The sequence below is a fragment of the Gymnoscopelus microlampas genome (assembly GCF_963454915.1).
Source record: "Gymnoscopelus microlampas genome assembly, chromosome: 2".
Taxonomy (NCBI): domain Eukaryota; kingdom Metazoa; phylum Chordata; class Actinopteri; order Myctophiformes; family Myctophidae; genus Gymnoscopelus; species Gymnoscopelus microlampas.
Window position 1 is genome coordinate 55,351,663 of NC_139939.1, and position 22,500 is coordinate 55,374,162.

Sequence of the window (22,500 nt, forward strand, 5' to 3'; positions counted from 1 at the left end):
AGTGAGTTAGTTGGATGAATGAGGGAATGAATGAGTGAATGAATGAATGAATGAATTATGTCCTCAGGACTCAGATCAAAGAGGAAATCACAGGAATAACATATTATCTGACACAGGATATGAGCGACTGCCATTGGCGTGCACTGCTCTACAAGACACGACATAATACAGTAAGAGTTATGACGGATCAACAGGGCTGGGCCATACGGACGAAAATATCAAATATCATGATATTCTTGGACCATTTGATATTGATTTTTATTTATTTTATTTTATGTTCTGTTTTTATTGCATGGTGTTGTATTATTGTGATATGGATCTTCCTAGGTCTGAAATAAAGATTGAATTGAAATTGAAATTGTGGTGATAATATTGTATTGTGACCATAATATATACATATTCTTATATTTCCACATTTTTCAAAAATAGCAACAAGAAAAAGCTACAAGCTCACAACAGAGTACCTAAGTCTGATGTAATTTACGCATCCTACCTGGGTCACGTTTTTTCCCCCATAGACGTGTTTAATATCGCGTCAGATAAGAACTGCGTTCCAAAAATAAACAAACGAGCCCGGCAGGTGACTCATATGGATACGAAGCATCAACTGACGGTGAGAAAACGCTAACGTTACCGCCGCCAAATTAATAACATTTTCGCCAGAAACAGACTGTATCAAATATGAGTGACTGACTATCATAGCCACCTCCCTGACAAGAGCGCCGGGACAATGTGTTTACTTTTGGACCACAATTCTTATATGAGACGATTCTAACATGAACCAATGTTATTCTCCATAGAGAAATCTAAAATCACGAAAAAAATCTAATCGCAATGTGACTCTTTGTGAGCTGGTAGAAAAACCTTTGTTGAAACAATTTGAAAGTATGAAACAGGACACGATAGCCACGATAAACCGATATCCAAAATCCCAGATGATATCTAGTCTCATATCACGATATCGATATAATGTTGATGTTGACCCAGCCCTAGGGATCAATTATGTGTGAAGGACGGCATGTGTGTGCGTGTGTGTGTGTGTGTGTGTGTGTGTGTGTGTGTGTGTGTGTGTGTGTGTGTGTGTGTGTGTGCGTGTGCGTGTGCGTGTGTGTGTGTGTGTGTTGGTGTATGTGCGTGTGTGCGTGCTTGCGTACACGTACAGTAAGTGAGCAATGAACGCAACACTGTTTCAGATACATCTGCTTTATAAATATCACGGTATCACGTAATGTTTCTCCCTGCATGTAGAAATTGTCCATGGCTCTTGTTTTCCCCTTAATTTCCCCCCCCCCACTGTTACTCCCGGTTGCAGCCTAGCCGTTGTAGCAGATGGGACCCACTTGGAAGCCGAACTTCTGGTTCCCGTTGCCGAAATCGGACACGGCCACGTCCACGACCGGGAGCGTGTCGGAGAGAGGAGCGTCCATCTCCAGGATCGTCCTCTCCTGCCCTGTCCGCGTCTGGACGACGAGACAAAGAGAGAGAGAAATCGGCACAAACGTCAAGGTGTTTATGTCATGGAACCCGTTAACCCTAACCCTAACCCTAACCCTAACCCTGAGCCGATTCTTAAAAATGTTTTGTAAATCCTAACAGTTTTTTGAAAAAAAAAACGGGAAAAAAATGTTTTCAAGATTTTTCAAAAATAGCAGATCTACAAGCTCATAGCGCGGCACCTATGAGCTTGTATATCTGCTATTTTTGAATAGCCAAAGAAATCTTAAGTGACACATATGCGTTCCAGGTCTTAATGGGTTGAAGCAAAATAAAACCTCCCGACTGAAAGAATTGTGTATGGCCAAGTCCTAATATGCGATTTTTGTGAAACTAGCGCTGTTTCCTAAACAACAGGTAAAATGATGATGTTTTAGTAATATTGTTCCTGCCGTTCTACATACTGCCAACCAGGTGAAGAAATCACAGACTTTAATGCTATTGGTTGGGACCAGAGCGGGGGTGGGGAATTAATGCCATTGGTTGTGTAGGTTGTCAATCAAATCATCACAAGGTACACCGCATACCCTATCATAAATATATATTTTGTAAGAAATAGGACCATGATTTACCAAAACGCATATCATGGTGATTGAAAGAACACTTTAAACTAGCGACTGGAAGCATATAATATTGATGACAATGTTTATTAAGGTAATAAACTCAAGTGTAAAGTTAGGCAAAAAAAACATCCGCTTGAATAGAGCCTAATTAGCCTCGATCTCCAGGCTTTTAATTTTTAGTTTCACTCAAAAATAAAAGCCTGGACCAGCGAGTCGGTGTTCTGGGCATAGGGAGTGTTTCATTTCCCCAACCAACCAGAGTGCAGTGGGCGTCGCTCCAACTGTTGTGTTGACGGGGCGGGGGCTGACGGACAGATCGGTGAACCAATGGGATCACACGCATTCTCTCTCCGGAGATGTTAAACCCGCCCCTCTATGCCAGATATATCAGACACGCTAGGGCAGTCTAGAGTCTAATTGACACCAGCAGGGGTGAAATAGCGAGACTACAGGCCATTCATATGAACTGTCACTTCCTATATAGCCTCAATTTACAAGACGGACGCTAGCCCCTTGGTGCCAACACAGCAAAGGCACGGTCGGTCGCCGTGCTCACTGTCTTACACCGTGGAGTCTTCATGTTACAGTTAACTGTCAGATCTGAGTGACCTGGAGCTGGGAGATTGATCTAAAAGTCCCAGGAACAATAGTACCGTACCTGACATCCATCATAGAGGGTGCCGATATAGTGCGTGTTCTCGTGCGTCAGCTCCTCGCCGTTGCTGCCCCTGAAACGCAGTGCATGCTGGTGGCCGTAGTTGGCGGTGTCGAGCCAGGCGGCGGAGTTGAGACAGTGGTAGGTGAAGGTCTGCTTGGCCGTGGCGCTCAGCAGCTTGAGGAAGGTCATCTGGACCACGTGGATCGGAACGCCGTCTGCCCCGGAGTAGGAGAACTTGGGGGAAAGGGGGGGGGGGGGGGGGGGGGAGAACACACAGCCATCGTTATCGTAGCTGTAGGGTGGAAAACCTTGTATGTACAAAACCGTCTTGTTAAAGGAGTAGTTCACCCAAAAAAATACTTATTTTCTATCAATTACACACCCCATGAAGGCTTGAATTCATGGAGATTTTTTTGTTTTTGTAGCATTCCAGAGACAATGATTTTATGACCGGCGGTCTCTCCGGTAGGATGCCTTTTGTATCCGGTAGGTCGGGCACATTAGCATACATTAGCATCTTTCCGCCTGTCATCAAATGAATGGCTTAGAAATTCGACAAAAACAAAACTAACTCCATGAATTCAATGCTTCATGGGGTGTGTATTTGATAGAAAATAAGTGATTTTTTGGGTGAACAACTCCTTTAATACTTTTCAATGGTTCAATATTTTAAACTCTAGACAGTATTTTACCTTTTAACCTACAGTGCACCTCAGCTCTAACCATGAAAATAACACAATTTGACAAGTGAGGGTCAAGGATAGAACACACACACACACACACACACACACACACACACACACACACACACACACACACACACACACACACACACACACACACACACACACACACACACACACACACACACACACACACACACACACACACACACACACACGCGCGCAGAGAGTGCAAACATCCACATGCTGTGTACCTGTTTTCCTTTCCTAAAGGTGCTGTACCAGGTGCCCGGCGTCTCTCCTTTCCACGCTGCTAGCTTCACCTGAACACAGACAGACAGACAGACAGACAGACAGACAGACAGACAGACACACAGACAGACACACACACAGACAGACAGACAGACAGACAGACAGACAGACAGACAGACAGACAGACAGACAGACCGTCAACAACAGAACACAATTATTTCCTCCTGTGTTTGCCTCCCCACACACATTTCTGTGTCGTATCCTACTGACTCGTAGAAACGAGGGGTAAGCACGCACATCCCAAAACAATCAATCGGATGCTGGACAACAATACGTATACATCAGGGAAAGAGGGGAAGTCCACACACCGCTTAAGCTCCCAGTAGAAACGTTTTATTATAGTTAGGCCACGTTTCGACCGCAAATGGTCTTCATCAGACCTGAGGAAGACCATTTGCTGGTCGAAACGTCTATGAAGCTGTTGATAAAGATTACAATCTTGTGTGAAATCAATGGGGACTTTTGGCTTATTACCTACAAGTCAGCCAAGGATATATATGGTGTCACCTCCCTTACCTGAAGGGTGCACACCCGATCCCAAACATCGCTAATACAGTTCACACAGATCACCCACTGGACCCTCTTCTTGCTGAGACAAACCTGGTCCTACACTCTTCTCTCTATCTCCTGCCTCCTGAGTTGTTGAGTGACCTCCTTACTATAGAGTCACTACCTCATTGTATTTCACAGCTACAGTTTGACAACCCATCTCATCGCCTTTCTCCTCACAACAATGTGTGTGTGTGTGTGTGTGTGTGTGTGTGTGTGTGTGTGTGTGTGTGTGTGTGTGTGTGTGTGTGTGTGTGTGTGTGTGTGTGTGTGTGTGTGTGTGTGTGTGTGTGTGTGTGTGTGTGTTGGGGGGGTGTGACCGGTAGTAGGTGATGAATAGCGTGTCGACCAGCCTCCCCTCGGGGGGCCATTGAGCCTGGAGGGGCTGTGTTACGTGATGTCCTTCCTCCTCTCTCTGCCCTCACTCTCCTCTCCTGTCCAATAGCACTTTAATCCTAAACTCTACAATTCAATCATCTCTGCTGTCTCTCCACTATACGCTCTGGGACAATAATGTTTATGGAGTGTAACAAAGTATGGAGTATAGGGCAGCTGGGCAGCAAGACTGGTACTGTAAATCAGTAGTTCTCAAACTTTTTCATGTCAAGGACCCCCAAATTCACACTTATTAGCCCGCGGACCCCCATTTGAAAAGATAAGCCAGGGACCCCCATAAGAGAAGATTTTTACGGCTCTCTAGCAGTGATTCTCAACCATTTTAATTTCAAGGACCCCCAGTTTGACATGCATTAGGGCTACGGACCCCCATTTAATGACATTTTTATCTCTGGGACCCCAATTCATATTGTAAAATCTATGTTAATTTAACTCTGAGAGCGTACAAATGGAACCAAATGGACCCTAACGGGTCCATTTGGTTCCATTTGTACGCTCTCAGAGTTACAGACCCATAAGGGTCCATTTAGTTCCTATCCATCATTTAGCTGGGGACCCCCTGGAACTCCCTCAAGTACCCCTGGGGGTCCCCGGACCCCACTTTGAGAACCAATGCTGTAAATTAACTCTTTGACTGACCAATGACGAGATTTCTCAGACTGCCAATGACGAGATGTTATGTTTTCAGTGGTTTTACGCTAGATGGCGCTGTTCGCTAACACATGAGTGTGACCACTTCATTCTCACTTCAGTCACACACAGATCCAGGAGATCACGCGATCGCAATATTTCCTCCACCATTGAGCCATGCTGTATTCAACGGCCTATAACAAGGCACGGAAATTCTGCGGAAGCCGAGAGAAAGCCTCCGTGTTTAGCAACGATCGGGGGATCGATCATACTGGAGGTGCATATTCTGTGACTGGTTGAAAAGGTAAGAAAAACGAAAAATTGCTGGCAGTGGCTTAGCAAACAATGTTTTATTTCTGGCAGTCAAAGAGTCAAGTATATACAATCTTTGCATCTAAACTTCCTTTTCATGGACTATTTGGATAGATACATGATATGTTGTTATTACTTTGTTCTCATAAGAATAGCACTCGATGTTGTTTTTTGACAAAATGGTCATGACATTCAAGCTGAACTTGCACTTTGGTACGTCACTATTAGCCTGGTAAACCCTCCCTCCAGAAATGTCATTTGTATTTTATTTCAGGAGTGAGTCTGGCCTGCAGACCTATATGGCAATTTGGCTGTGGGCTGGAGCTGGGCGGGAGTAATGTAGCTTTGATGTCCAAGCTGCAGTGATTATCACCAGGAGTAATTGGTTTGTCTTTGATGTTAATGAGCAGCTTGTATGAAAGGTGTATTGATTAATGATGTGTGAACCACTCAGGTTCCACCTGATTGGCCTACCTCCGCTGTCAATCACAAAACAATGAGCGAGGATGCTGATTGGAGAGTCCATTTGGTGGACGAGCAAGAAACGCCCAGATAAGCCTTCAGGCCAGACTCACTCCTGAAATCAAATGGAAATGAGAATTCCGGAGGGAGGGGCTTTACCAGGCTACGTCACTATGGATAAGCAAAAAAAATCTGTTCCAGGCTGTTGTGTCATTACACTGCCGTAACCCTCCGCCAGGCAACTGGAGGAGGTGACACAAACATGGAGCAAAGAATCAATTTGAAGAACATAAGCGGCTGCTCAATTAGTATTGAGTCATGAGCGTGGATGCCACAGTCCTGTTACTTTTCTTACACACCTCGAGTGTGTGAGTGAGTGTGAGTGTGAGTGTGTGTGTGTGTGTGTGTGTGTGTGTGTGTGTGTGTGTGTGTGTGTGTGTGTGTGTGTGTGTGTGTGTGTGTGTGTGCGTCCACTAACCGACTGGAACTTCTTGTCAGGGTACAGACACGTCTCTCCCTGAGCGGTGAAGTTACAGAACACCTTGAAGGAGTCTCGATGGCAACCCTGGTTAGGATCTATCCAGTACTCGCCTGCAGAGAGAAGAGCTTTAACATTACTGACCACACTGCATGATGGGTACTGATGTCACACGCACGCACACACACACACACACACACACACACACACACACACACACACACACACACACACACACACACACACACACACACACACACACACACACAGGTAGACAGACAGACAGAAGGTAACCAATCAGAAACTGATGAAGACAAATGGACACATGGTCATAGTCAGAAAGAGAGACATGCAGCCTTTCAGAGAGACAGACAGGCAGACAGAAAAACAGACAGACAGAAGTCACAGTCACAAGGTCAGACGTGCTGTCCATCAGACAGATATAGGCACGGGTGGACAGGCAGTGAGACAAGTTGACCACACAATGTGCCATGTTGCACGTGTCGTGCTGTTGGTTTGATACCTGTCAGACTGTATGACTTGAAGACTCTCCACTGACATATAGAGAGATTGGTTGAATGACACCCCATGATATCACGTACATTAAAGCATAACCATCACCACCTAGAATATTGTCTCGACTCCTATTGCCTCATCAATCACTGATTTTTTTTATCCCACGATTGTGTAACCCCATTTTTTACACCCAGTTGTCTATGTAATCCTGGGCACTACCTTCCCTCTGCCAACCTAGGGAGGCCAGGGCCGAGCTCATGCCTCCTTTAATGTATGAGAGCCCCTTGACCTTATCACCTGACAGGGGAGAGTTTCCCTGGTTGGACGTAGCGCGTGGAAGGAACACGTTATTCCAACCAGTTCCTTTCCCCTCCATCACGCGCCCCGGCTGACCAGGGGGAGGCAGTATAGAGACCAGGATTACTGCATGTTTTTGTGAGGGTATCTACTCTAGCTAGACACGGGGAGAACATGCAAACTCCACACAGAAAGGCCCTTTCACCAACCCCACCTAGGGTATGGTCACTGATGAAAAGGGAGGAGAGAACTCGCACCCAGCGCCCACAGCCAGTGGTGGAAAAAGTAATCAAATTCTTTACTTAAGTAAAAGTACCAATACTGCAATATAAAAATACTCTGTTACAAGTAAAAGTCCAGAATTCAAAATTTACTTGAGTAAAAGTACAAAAGTATTGGCATCAAAATGTACTTAAAGTACCAAAAGTAAAAGTACAAAAATGTTTGAAAATAGTAGATCTACAAGCTCACAGCGCTGCGACGCGTTGTGAGCTTGTAGATCGGCTATTTTCAAATAGCCTAGGTATAAAATAGGGCTGAAGTGGTTAATGTGTGTTTTATAATGTAATAATTTATATCTGCAAAGTAACTAGTAACTAAAGTTTTCAACTAATTGTAGTGGAGTAAAAATACAATATTTTCCTCTGAGATGTAGTTGGAAATACTCCAGTAAAGTAAAAGCACCTCAAAATTGTACTTAGGTACAGTACTTGAGTAAAAGTACTTAGTTACTTTACACCACTGCCATCCATCCTAGAAACAAACATCCCGTACCGTCGGGCAGCTCTGGCTTCAGCAGGTAGAGCTCCTTGCAGGTCCTGGCGGGGCTGAGGAAGGTCCCCAGGGGGTTCCGGAGTCCGTCCACCTCTATCCTCATGGAGGACAGCGACGCAAACACCTCCTCCATGCCCTGCTCCTCCTTCCCGTTCGTCGTCGCTCCCCCCCCTTCCTCCTCCCCCGTTGTTGCCGCCGCCGCATCGTCTCCCTGCCTCTCCCACTGGTCTTCATCCAGGACCGAACCGTCCACCTGGTTCCTCCTTCTCCTGCCCCGCTCTGGGAGAGAGACCATACCCACTGCTGGAAGACCCTGAGAGAGAGAGAGAGAGAGAGAGAGAGAGAGAGAGAGAGAGAGAGAGAGAGAGAGAGAGAGAGAGGAGAGGAGAGGAGATTGTTAGAAGAACAGCCAATTCAAATGATGCAATCTATATGAACAGTACGTTAAATGTACATCTTCATGTATGGACAACTTACTGGTTGACCTGGAGGACCTATACCTCCTGTGTCACCTCTAGGACCAATTGGACCCTAAACACACACACACACACACGCACACGCAGAAACGCACACACACACACACACACACACACACACACACACACACACACACACACACACACACACACACACACACACACACACACACACACACACACACACACACACACAGTCAAGTCAATTAACCAATTAACGCTACAGTGTAACAAACGAGTATGTACTGTATACAAATTATAAGAAATGCTAACAATCCAATCTAAATCTTAATCAAGTTAATTAAGCATGTTATGTAGACAGACAGATGCCAGGTTGATTTGGTGACCTGGCATCCTGGCAGTCTGTATAGTTTCAATGTACAGATTATTTATTGTATATATAATATATAACTGTTACTTAGTGTAAATCGCTCTGGATTAAGAGCGTCTGCTACTGTAAATGCTTACATTGTAAATTGTAATCAACTAACTTGTGAATATCACAGTTTTTACCTGGTTTCCTTTGGAACCTTTCAGGCCGACAGCACCCTGTCAATGTGGAATACAAACAGAGATGAGTGACAGAGCAGCATTCCTAGAGCTACCAGAGCTCTGTATGTATGCTGTGTGTTGACATGAGTAACAGGGATTAACAGTGTGTATGTATACTCACAGACAAACCTTGGGGCCCTGGTGGGCCGCTGAACCCTGAAGGACCAACAGGACCCTGAAACAAACAATCACAAACACTCAGAGACAACCAGCGTTAAAATATAGTCATAATGTGGCTGTGTTGAATTGAATGGCAGTGAGATTGAAGCCTTCAGCGTACTTCTTCTTCCGAAATATTCATGAGCCACAAGAACAGACTGTGGCAGAGTTGTTATCTAGCAGCTGTCAGGCTGCTGAACAAAACCTAAGACTGTCGCCTGTGCTTCACTGATTTGCACTATACTGATGCACTCTAAATATTATTTTTTTAAAGATATTTTTGGGTCTTTTTCTGGCTTTATTTATGGATTCTTAGTGAAGATGGACAGGAAACAGGGAGAGAGAGATGGGGAGACGTCGGGAACGGGACTCGAACCCGCGATGCACTGTCAGGCTATACCATAGCCAAGGTGCCCGGAACGCAAGGCCAGCAGTCCGGGCCTACTGATGCACTTATAATGTGTTTAGGACTTCCAATCGGACATCTAAGCAACATGATACTGACATGCACGATATTGAATGCACTGCATGTGATTTCGGACCTCTTTAAATGACAACATACAGCTTTTAACATGCTGCAGGCCTTTTGTGTACATTTTGTTTTCCATGCTTTGCTTCTAATTATTTTCTTTTACTCCTTGAACTGCAAACGTGGAAGCCCGCATAAACAAGCGTTTCACCTCACTGTTACCTGTAATTGTGTTGTGACAATAAAGTTGATTGATTTATTGATTGATTAGTAAGTACGGCATGCTGTCCAAGCACGTAGGACATGCCAAGTCATTCATAGCATTTCCACAATGGATAATCTCCAGTGGTGGAAAAAGTACTCAAATGCTTTACTTAGGTAAAAGTACCAATACTGCAATATAGAAATACTCTGTTACAAGTAAAAGTCCAGAATAAAACATTTACTTGAGTAAAAGTACAAACGTATTGGACACCAAATAGTAAAAGTACTAAAATGTTTGAAAATAGCCTATGTATAAAAAAAAGGGCTGAAGTGGTTACCGTATGTTTAAAAATGTCATAATTTATATCTGAAAAGTAACTAAAGTTTTCAAATAATTGTAGTGGAGTAAAAGTACAATATTTGCCTCTGAGATGTAGTGGAGTAGAAGTAAAAGTACAGAAAATGGGAAATACTCCAGTAAAGTAAAAAATCCTCCTAAAAATAGTGTACTTAAGTACAGTACTTGAGTAAATGTACTTAGTTACTTTACACCACTGCTAATCTCTAAGGTGATGCAAGAAGCTGTCCTTCATCGATTGGACTGCAGGATTATGAACTGGAAGTAGTCGTTGCTACAAGAGATGGAATGAGTTGGCCGGGCGGTGACCGTGACCCACAGCAGGATTAACATACTGTTTCTTTGTTTGCTGGCTGCCAAATATGAAGGACAGATGTTCTGTTTATTATCACACAGAACCATGGCAGCAGGGGGTGAAAATGTGTTGCTTATGTATCAATGATGTGTCCAACATCACCTCTTATCTTTCACTATGCCTTGTAATGTTGTAGGCAGCTGTATCTGTGTGCTTTATCTTTGAACGTGCAGAGTTTAAAGAGAAATTTGTATTTGCCTGTCGCTGTCTATCGTGAAATACATACAGTACTAAAGGCTGGTGTGTCTGCTAAATGCCTCAATTGATTGTAAATGGAAATGCGCTCTCTCTCTCTCTCTCTCTCTCTCTCTCTCTCTCCCTCTCTCTCTGATGGGAAAGCAATTGAATGGACTCACTAGTGTGGTGATAAGCAGACACTGACATTTAGAATGATAACCTTTGATTGACTGGTGATATAACATGATTGACACAAGGAATTAGCGAGATCAGACCTTGCAGATTACAGAGAAATGTGAACGACAGAAATCTGTTTAGAATGACGTAGCGGGACCTTGAGACAGGGGGCATGTTGTGATCACATAAAATAGGGAAAATGTATTAAAACCTTTATTTATTCTCGAAAAGAGCATTGAGGTTTACCCTCATTTGCTATGCTGTCGAGATTACACGCACACACACACACACACACACACACACACACACACACACACACACACACACACACACACACACACACACACACACACACACACACACACACACACACACACACACACACACACACACACACAAATCAACAATTAATCAACGAGGTAGGGATATTTAAGAGCAGGTTATTAACTTGTCCATAGGATTTTGGGGCGTTTACGTTTTTTGCGTGAGTTCTGGGTTGTTTCATGAAACTGGAGCATCATAGCAGGAAGCAGATTTTCCCAGTTCAGACTGAACATGTAGAACCTCAAGTGTAAGCCAGTAGTTTGAGCCAGTAGCAGATCTATAAGCTCACAACGTGTGGCATTGGGACGAGTTGTGAGCTTGTAGATCACTGAACACTAGTCAATATTTAATCATTTTATACATTGACTGTATCCACTTCTCCTTAGTGTGCTAAAAGTGTGACTTTGAGACACGTGTTTCACTGTGCAATGTAAGTCAGTGGGGTGAAGTGATTCAAAAGAAGACACTAATTGAGCACTGATTTGTGCTCTGGTTGACTCTGTAATGTTATGTGCTTCATGCATGAATGATCTACTCTGTATTTTTATGGTTGACTTTCATTTAAAGCTCAACACACAGTTACTATTCAGCCTTTTGAACTCTCTCTGTGCCGGTTCACTCACTCCCTGAGATCCTCTAAGGATGGACGCCTTTCTGGCCGTGTTTGAATAATTAATAATGGTACTGTAGATCATGGCTGTTGTTGTTAGCCTACATTGTGGACGTGTTTACTCACTCTGAGAGAGAGAGAGAGAGAGAGAGAGAGAGAGAGAGAGAGAGAGAGAGAGAGAGAGAGAGAGAGAGAGAGAGAGAGAGAGAGACACACACACACACACACACACACACACACACACACACACACACACACACACACACACACACACACACACACACACAGAGGTCTGTGAGTTTCTATGGAAGGCGGCTTGCTATTTGGGCTGGGCAATAAGTCGATATTATATTGATATCGTGATAATAAGTAGGGATGTCCGATATTATCGGCCTCCCGATATTATCGGCCGATATTAGCATAAAAATTGATATCGGGAAAATATCGGTATCGGTTTTTGAAAAGATTTTTTTTTTTTTTTTTTTTTGCTTTATAAATAAGTTACAGGAGTTCTTACTGTATATGGTGTGTGTGATATGAAATTTGAGCTTACCCTAATCACAATAATCCCCGCATATATCGGTATCGGTTGATATCGGTATCGGTAATTAAGAGTTGGACAATATCGGTATATCGGTGGTCTGATCGGGCCGATGAGCCCGATCAGACCACCGTGGCCCTGGTTATCGGTAAAAAAGCCAATATCGGACAACCCTAATAATAAGACTAAATGGTCTGGGATTTTGGCCATCATAATATTGTGATATCGTCGCTGTTGGGCAGGACCCTCTTACCTCACAAGTAAGACGCGCAAACGCGGGAGGCGAACGCCAAAAAAAAAAAAATGAATGAAAAAAAATATATTTCAAAAAAAGTAACCAATAAAAAAAAAAAAAAAATACAAAGAAATTCCGCGTTAAAAGGAGCATCTTAGAAAAATACAAATTGACCAAAAAAAAACTTTGAATGTTTTTGAACAATTCAACAAAGTGTTTGAGGTGCCTGTTTCACCCACTTCCGGGGGGCGGAGCCAAAATCCGAGCCCGAAGTATTTGTTCGTAGACCCCCACTTAGGGGGGGTAGAAAAAGTTTGGGAGCGATTCGGGCACTTTTCATTTAACATGGGGTTTCAATGGGGAGTTTTTAGGAGCCTTTTCCGGGGCGTGGCTTCCGGGGGAAGGGGCGGGCTTAAACACAACCTTGACAGGTGTGTTCAGTTTTCAAAGACCTTTCATTTGATGTATGGTACGTCTATATTGGACATTTACTTGGCTGCACACAGGCAGTGCACACATACTGCACACAGAGAGACAGAGACACTCACAAGCCGAGCACGGTGTCATAGTAAGCTCCACTTGCGCACGCAACAACGCATGCGTTGTCAGCTTATAGAGCAGCTATTCAAATTGAACAAAGCCTCTGTTGAACACATTCCATGACATCATGTTTAGTTTTAGTTTTTCGTAGCACTAATCAGTGTCATGTTTTGGTGATTTCACTTGGGTAGTAGTAGTTACACAGATACATATCTCTCAACATATACGCCCCCATCAGAATTTGAGATGCCCCCCCAGTTGATTCTTCACTGCGCCGGTCCTGGTGTGCATTCACACCTTTTAGTATAGGTACATACAGTACATGTATGCGTGCATGCGAGCGAGCATGTGCATGCGTGCATGTGCGTAGGTGTGTGTAGTCTGCCCACCTCGTCTCCTTTGGGCCCCTGTAAACCCTGGTTCCCTGGCAGACCCCTGTCTCCCTTCTCTCCGATGTCCCCTGGGGGACCAATGAGCCCGATCAGACCACCGTGGCCCTGCACAGGAAAGACACAACGCATTGATCAACAATTCATTGGTCCTTTCAGACATTTGTCTTGTACAGCACAGTACATCATTATAAAAAGAAAAACAGTCAGGCATCAAGATCACGATCAAGAACCCTGTGTGTCACCTTGTCTCCCTTCTTGCCAGGATCTCCCTTCAGGCCTGGTAATCCGGGTGGACCCTATGAGGAAAAGAAGAAGAAGACATTGGAGACCAGGTCAATAAAAGGTTCTTGTCAACTAACATCTAGCATCTGTGTGGTGGAGTGAGGGTGTTGTGTTTTTTTAGCCTAATTATCAATAATAATACAGTCATTCACAAATTCCTGTCAGGACTGGACTGGTGATTTATCCAGACGATGGTGTCGAGGACGAGACATTTTGTTTAGACAAACATTGAGATGTTCTGTATGTAATGTCATCTTACCATTGGGCCTGGAGGTCCAGTCACGCCAGGAGGTCCATTTAAACCCTGCTCCCCCTGTGGTACCGAGAGACACACACATCATTATAGGTGAATCATAAGACAATGGGACACGTTTCGGGCTTGTGGCTCTGCATGTTTGACCAATAAAACCTGATTCAGATTTTTCCTTTTTTTTACAAAATGTGAAAAAATGTCTTTATTCTATATTAGAGTGAATGAAAAGTTATGCTTTTAACTTCCGGGGTAAAGATATTTAAGATTGTGCGTTTCTGCGTCTACCGGGTTGAGTCTAAAGAGCGCTCCTTGATTTCTTTACCAGGCAACCTGACTTCAACTTACCGCAGAGCCAGGGATCCCTCTTAAGCCCTGGGGTCCAGGTTTCCCATGGCTGCCCTGGGGCCCCACGGGTCCTGTCTTCCCTACCAGACCCTCCAGTCCTGGAGAACCCTGAGGAGAACACAGAGAGAAATTATCTAAAGTCTACAGGTTGTCCTCATATAAAAAATCACACCCAGTGTGAAGAGAGTGGTGCCTTTGAAAGTGTAACTGGTTGCATCCTTGTGTTGCAATCAGCAACAATATGTTGTCACGTGAAGCTTGACCAATCAGCCGTAATAAAACATACGGACGGACATACGGACGGACGGACATACGGACATACGGACGGACGGACATACGGACACACGGACAGTCAAATTTAGGAGTGGTTGGCACCACTCAAAAATCACACCCAGTGTGAAGTGAGCGGTGATATTTATGAGTTATTAATTTCATCATGCATCTCGGTAGCCAATCACAGCACGTCCTGCGAAGTGACGTGCTTACATTTTTTACATTATTATTCATTTCATCATGCGTCTCGCTAGCCAATCACAGCGCGTCTGCGAAGTTTGAAGTTAATTTCATCATGTGTCTCGCTAGCCAATCACAGCACGTCCTGCAAAGCTTAGCCTATGGGCGTGTTTTCCACAGGCGTCACAGCGAAAGACACATTTTCACGACGGAAAGAAAAACTTTCACCACGGATGGGTCCTAAACCCTCTTATAGGAGTGGTTGCACTGCTCAAAAACAAAAACAAAATCAGACTGTCGTCTCCGGTTTACTCAATGAATAGTTTATAGTGGAACTGTAATATCACACTCGAGGTCATGTTGTTATGCTGTACAGTGTCTCACCACACTGAATCACAGCTGTGCTGATATACTGAATAACAATTTACAATTTAGCAGATGCTCTTAATCCAGAGAGATTTACAGTAAGCAAGGTAAACACAAGGCATCAAATGCAGAGAGACAGTGTAGTGCCTCAGTAATCTAGGATCATAGGTAAACCGAGAACCTATCATCAGTCTAAACATTATAATATCAAAAAATAAATCATTTGTACATTGAAACTATAACAGCATTATGTGTTGTGTGATTACTCAAGTGCCTGGTGGTCACACTCACCTTTGAACCTTTCATTCCTGACTTCCCATCCTTTCCTTGTTTCCCCAAATGGCCCTAAAAACAACATTTGAAAAGATGTTCAACTGCTGCTGGTTCTTTCTCCTTTATTAATACAATATAGCACATTAGTACATACATACCTTCACACACACACACACACACACACACACACACACACACACACACACACACACACACACACACACACACACACACACACACACACACACACACACACACACACACACACACACACACACACACACACACACACACACACAAATAGAATATACACACACCCTCCGTCCAGGGGGTCCAGTGGGTCCGGGCTCCCCTGACGCTCCAGGCGGTCCCTGAAGATAACAAAACAAAACAAAACAAAACAAAACACATGTATTGTAGGTTATGATGACATACATTTAACTTAATTCCATGTTATCTAGCAGGCTACAGTACTTAACAGCTGGTTTTATATTACGATACTTTTCACCATCAAGTCACGTCAAGGTATTATAAACTGAATACAAATAGATTGAGGAGAACTTACAGCTTTCCCTGACTCTCCAGCGTCCCCCTTAACCCCGGGCAAACCATCCACACCCTGGGGAGGAAAGAAGGAAAATGGTGGGCATGGGTTATTATTTTATACCCATGGAGTGACTGCATGTTTAGGTAGGACAACAGATACAATTTTACTGTACAAACTGGTACATGTCATCAACAATATAAGTTGCTTTAAAAGGAAAAGGACAATCATGACATCACTACTGTATTGACTCTCATAATAGTATAATATTGGTAATTAAATGTTGTGTTGTATAATTGTGATATGGATCTCCCTGGGTCTGAAATAAAGAATTGAATTGCATTGAATTGAATTGAATTGCATTGAATTGAATTGAATTGAATTGAATTGAATTGAATTGAATTGAATTGAATTGAATTGAATTGAATTGAATTGAATTGAATTGAATTGAATTGAATTGAATTGAATTGAATTGAATTGAATTGAAATTAATTGAATTGAATTGAACTGTTAACAGTTACATTAAATGTACCTATATGTATATATATATATATTTTGTTTATACAGAGCTTGGGTGAGTTTATAAGAGTGGATTTCTTCCACTCCTGACAACACTAAACCGTATTTACTGGATGATGACCATGATGACCAAGACTTTTTAAGACATGGACATTTCCAGGACCTGCAGGCACTCTGTATACCAGTCAATCTGGGAATGTTTTTCAAGCGGAAAAAACTGATAGTGGGACTATACTAGCAGATAATGGAGATAGAGGTGATGAGGAGACACTTACATTGGGTCCAGCTTCCCCTGGCTGTCCTGAGTCCCCTGGGAAACCTATGGGACCCTGTAGAGAGAGAGAGAGAGAGAGAGTAGTGAAAGTTCTTAAAAAGACTGCATGACGACACCAAAGGTAACAAAGTTTACTGACTTCTTGCAGTAGAACAATACGAGAGGCGAGAGACACACTGTACTGTATGTAGTGATAATAGTAGTATGGACAGCGCCTGTTGCTCAGAGATGGAGTGATTCATGTTACTAATTGCTGAGACTGCCTTACTGAATTGCCTTTGGGTCCGTCCTCCCCCGGGGCCCCCCTGTTCCCTGGGGGACCAGCAGCTCCCGGTGGGCCCGAGTCTCCTTTCTCCCCGTAGTCGCCCTTCTCTCCCTGAAGAAGACAAAAGAGTGAGGAGTGAGGAGTGAGACACACAGAGAGCATGTATGGACAGCTTCAGGCTGAGAACAAAAACGTGTACATGTACTGCCCTGAATGTTACACATTTATGAACTTCCTGCAGGACTTAGCCAATCAGAATCAAGGACTGAAACTATGTGTTTTAGAGGAGTAAAATAATGCTTGGCAGTGGAGACATAAATGTCCTGAAGGTGAAGGCGTGAGGGCCCAATAATTGCTGTTTTTGGTGTAAACCAGTGGGTTTACACCAATTTGGTATACAGTATATTGGGTGTGATAACACAAAACACAAAAGTGGGGAGTGTAAATGCTACTGGGATGATGATGCTAAAAACAACTCACTGCTCCTCCTGATACACCAACTGGCCCTGGATTACCAGCCTCTCCATCCTCACCCTGACAGACAGACAGACAGACAGACAAGGAGAAGGAGAGAGAGAAGGGAGGTAGAGAGAGATACACAGACAGTTATTATAGAAACATTGCCATTTTAACCTGATAGAAACCGACCACTATCCGTTATCCGTTATCATCATCACCTATCCGCTCGGCCGACATATTGGCCATTTTTTAATATATAATATTTAATATATAATATTTAATATAATATTTAATATATAATATTTAATATAATATTTAATATATAATATTTTCAAATTTTACGGTTAAGCTTACATGGTTAAATAAAATAAAGTTCAGTATGTGTATGATATATTTACTTGTTCCCATTGTATAATTACAGTCCCATTTTCTTTTCACAAATTGAAGTTCAATACTTAATTACATTCTTTATCAATCAAACATTATTTGTGTTTATTTGTTTGCGTAAAGGAGGTATAAGTCAAAGCTTTGGTGATCGGTGGTCTAGGACAAAATCGGGATCGGCATCGAACCCACAACTCTGGCATTGGCAGGACTCTAATTAGAAAAACCATGGCAAGGTTCTCCAGGTTCCTCACCTTCTCTCCCACAATGCCTGCTGTTCCAATCATCCCTGGTCGACCTGGCGGACCCTGAATATCACACACACACACACACACACACACACACACACACACACACACACACACACACACACACACACACACACACACACACACACACACACACACACACACACACACACACACACACACACACACACACACACACACACACACACACACTATCATCAGGCTAAACATTATAAAAACATTATAACATCACAAAATAAAAAGATAAAAAAATAAACGAAAACATGGGTTGGACTTACCTGTCCCCCAAAGGGTCCCTGGGGACCCGAAGGGCCTTGTTGTCCAGGTGGGCCCTAAAAAGCAGGCAAATGGTGCTTTAGATTACAAACATTCTGCACTAGCATACACACCCCCGCTGCTATAAGCACAACATACTGTAATATTCAAAACTAATTTAGACCAGATTAAAAAGAATGATGCAGCAAGCTAGCTGGCAAATTGTTTTCTTTTATTCATATTGGCAATTGATTGTATTGAAAATATATGACATATAAAAATACAGTATTAGCTTATGTTTGTGCTTATGTTTTCCTCCTTGCTCAATTGTTTGCCTTTTAAATACTTCTCTCTTAATAAAGTTGTTTTGTAAATTTTTGTTTTGTAAAGTGACTATGAAAAGCGCTATATAAGTGTGATGTATTATTATTATTAATAACCATTACAGTCTAATGGTTAAAGGACGACTTCACCAATTTTCAACCCATCTTCATATAATTGCTCCTCACTAATGCTCATTATAATATGGTACCGTTTTTGCTCATTGCAACTTCCTAGAGCCAACTAGTGTTTGACGTAAAACAAACAAGATAAATGATGAACGCTTACCATGAGTCCTCCATGACCACTCTCTCCCTTCTCTCCTGGTAAACCAGGCATGCCCTGAGAACACACACACACACACACACACACACACACACACACACACACACACACACACACACACACACACACGCACGCACACATGCGCACACACACACACACACACACACACACACACACACACGCACGCACGCACACGCACACACACACACACACACACACACACACACACACACACACACACACACACACACACACACACACACACACAAAATTTAATTTTAGCACTCTAAATAAATCCATCCATCTCCTCAAAGGCCTTGTTTCTACCAGCTGTAAGTTGATTGGTTAATCCATTATCATGACCTGCAATCCTATTGGTCCTCTGGAGCCCTTGAAGCCGCGGAGCCCCTCGTCTCCTTTCTGTCCGTACATGCCCTGCTGACCTCTGGGTCCTGACTCCCCGTCCAGACCCTGACAGACAAACAGCAACAAAAAATAATCTCACAACTGAAAAGTTTTGTCAGGCCAAGTCCTGTGATTTGTGAAACAGCGTGAAAGGAGTTTCATAAATAATTAGCACAATACATATAGTTGTGTTTAGGTATTGTCAATCTAAACCTATGTCATTACTGTTCTACAGTACATACCGCCAAACCAGTTGAAATAATAATAGATTGAGGCTTTAAACTTTGCTTTTATGAAATGTCCAAGACCATTAGGGTTTTACTGAAGATGCTTCTGAACATGCATTCTATTGCTAGTGTGATCAATTCAATCACTCTTTGATCTATTCTATTGCCAGTATGACCACTTAAAATACTCTAGTCTTCAATCTTGAAATATCAAATTACAGAAAATAGCTGATCTACAAGGTCACACACAACGTGTCGCAGTGTGACACGTTGTGAGCTTGTAGATCGGCTATTTTCTTACATAGAAGACATGGTAGATTCTATGGAAGCCGAACGACAGAAATCAGTCCTGGCGACTGAGAACTTTAATGCATGCGTTATCACTTTTGTAACTAACAACGACGAGACTCACCGGTACTCCTGGCTGACCGAGTGGCCCCTGACTTCCCGCAGGCCCTGAGGGGCCCTGTGAACATTGAAAAACAGAGACAGACAGACAGACAGACAGACAGACAGACAGACAGACAGAATGATCAGAGAGAATCCGAGGGGACCCGTGCAAATAAGACAAAAACTAAACAGTTGTAATTCTCAAAGCAACGTCAAACTGTACCCCTAACTGTAGTGCTAAGCAAATAGCATCGTGGTGCTCCAGTGCTATTTGGATATTTTTTATTATGTTTTAGATAAAGTTATTAGTGTCTTCAGAGGGTTGATGGTAACTAAAACACAAGAGGTGTCTGACTTTCCACTGATTATGGCAACAGTGTCTGAAGACAGGTGAAGGCATCGTCATGCCAGGCGTGCTCATGACACACTAACCCTTTTATTTGCATTTTATATTTTATATATATGTGACACATGGTTCTGTAATACAGGGCTATAATTAGAAGCCTAATGGTTTATAACTGTAGGCTAATGTAACTTCTTTTTCTTTTTTTTCATTTGAGGTTGAGGTTGAGGCACTATTAATTTTACAGGACAAGTAGAAGCCACGTAAGTTTAATACTCTCCAACACATGTTTCCAAACGTACATTCAGACTAAAACAAGGGCAAACTGCACTCAGCTGCAAGACTTGAGGGGCGTGGTTGCGCCGCCACAATTAGCGAGGCAAGGCAAATAGCAGGCGGCACAATTTATGCGAAAATTGTGGGGTTATCAGCGAGCACAATCCATTCTTTGTGAATTCAGCAGCCCTGAGTAGGTTTACATGCACAGACACGAGTAGCCTTATTACTGGACATAATTAGGTTATGGCAACAATGTGATTGAAGCGTTTACATTTGTGACATTAGTGTGATTATGGCAATAACCTGGGTTTATGTGTTTTACTCAAAAGTATGGTTTATTTGTAAAATGAAGCGTAGCGTTAGTTCATGCAGGACACGGGAGTCTCGCACGCCTCTGTAGCTGTAATCGGCTGTCAGTCAGCTGATTGTAAACAATCAACCTCGCTTCCTATTGCCCATTCACAGCTCTGCTGGTCATTACGTCACACTTTCATATATACTCCAGTCAGAGCTCACACTCTTAACTCATTCACTGCCAAGGACAACTTTTTAATATTTCTTATCCCACGATTTTGTAACCCATATTTTTTTCACCCAGTGCCAATTGCCTATGTAATCCTGGGCGCTACTCTCCCTCTGCCAGCCTATGATGAGCCCAAGCTGAAGCTCATGCCTCCTTCAATGCATGAGGAGTGAGCAGGCCGCTTATTATCACCCGATAGGGGGGAGTTTCCCCGGTAGGACGTAGTGCGTGGAAGGAACACGTTCCACACAGAGAAGCCCCTTTCACCAACCCCACCTAGGGTATGGGCACTGATGTGCCACGGACGATTTTGATTACTTTCTTCTTCTTTTTTTTCACTAGATGGCGCTCTTCGCTAACACATGAGTGACCATTTCATCCCCAGATGCACGCAGAACCAGGAGATCACATGATCCCAAGATTTACTGCTCCATTCACTTCTGGTTAATGTATTTGGGAAATCGCCTGTATCTCGCCTCCTGTGTTTTACTATGTATTTTTGACGAGACATGCTATCGCATTCGCTGCTGCTTAGCTGCCTCCTCCACCCCAGCCTCCAGTTTTTGATCAGAGTCTGGCATACAGGCTCAAATACTTGTGATTTTATGTCTGCTGATTCAAGCTAATATGTCAATGTATTGCTTATTGTATTGCTATTGTATCCCTGATTTTGCTTAGCATGCTGAGCGGAGCCTTTAACGCCAAGTTCAACTGTATTCCATTTGTTGCAATAAATGGTTAAATCTACTTTGACGTGAGTGTTCCATGACTGAATGCTTGTTATGTCAGGTTGTTGTTATGTCTTACAGCTACGTTAATGGTAAATGTAAATAATTATGAATATACCCCTGGTCTACTCTTCCCAGCATTCAATTAGAACTTTTATCATGTAAAATACTCACTCCTTCGCCTTTGTCTCCTTTGCTTCCTTTCTGCCCTGGACCACCCGTCTCTCCCTGTGAATACACACATACACTACAGTATAAAACACATATATAACACATATACACACACACACATTTAAAACACATACAGTATATCCAATCCAATCCAATCCACTTTATTTATATGGTACATTTTACAACTTTTTCAG

General features: G+C 43.0%; 1 protein-coding gene across 1 annotated transcript in view; it reads right to left on the bottom strand.

Annotated features, from left to right (window-relative positions):
- Positions 1-22,500, bottom strand: part of LOC311037694 (uncharacterized protein) — a 97,283-nt gene that overhangs the window by 1,370 nt on the left and 73,413 nt on the right. Inside the window, exons 43-66 of the mRNA XM_084046949.1 lie at positions 22,310-22,363; positions 20,285-20,338; positions 19,604-19,711; positions 19,244-19,297; positions 18,658-18,711; positions 18,365-18,418; positions 17,748-17,801; positions 17,271-17,378; positions 17,004-17,057; positions 16,231-16,284; positions 15,983-16,036; positions 15,684-15,737; positions 14,574-14,681; positions 14,235-14,288; positions 13,936-13,989; positions 13,691-13,798; positions 9,274-9,327; positions 9,114-9,149; positions 8,602-8,655; positions 8,125-8,437; positions 6,538-6,650; positions 3,653-3,721; positions 2,716-2,949; positions 1-1,460 (exon numbers count right to left, since the gene is read on the bottom strand). The exon at positions 1-1,460 is cut by the window's left edge and continues 1,370 nt beyond it. Coding sequence (XP_083903075.1) covers positions 1,314-1,460; positions 2,716-2,949; positions 3,653-3,721; positions 6,538-6,650; positions 8,125-8,437; positions 8,602-8,655; positions 9,114-9,149; positions 9,274-9,327; positions 13,691-13,798; positions 13,936-13,989; positions 14,235-14,288; positions 14,574-14,681; positions 15,684-15,737; positions 15,983-16,036; positions 16,231-16,284; positions 17,004-17,057; positions 17,271-17,378; positions 17,748-17,801; positions 18,365-18,418; positions 18,658-18,711; positions 19,244-19,297; positions 19,604-19,711; positions 20,285-20,338; positions 22,310-22,363 — 2,100 coding nt within the window. The 3' untranslated portion in view covers positions 1-1,313. The remainder of the gene's footprint in view (positions 1,461-2,715; positions 2,950-3,652; positions 3,722-6,537; positions 6,651-8,124; positions 8,438-8,601; positions 8,656-9,113; positions 9,150-9,273; positions 9,328-13,690; positions 13,799-13,935; positions 13,990-14,234; positions 14,289-14,573; positions 14,682-15,683; positions 15,738-15,982; positions 16,037-16,230; positions 16,285-17,003; positions 17,058-17,270; positions 17,379-17,747; positions 17,802-18,364; positions 18,419-18,657; positions 18,712-19,243; positions 19,298-19,603; positions 19,712-20,284; positions 20,339-22,309; positions 22,364-22,500) is intronic.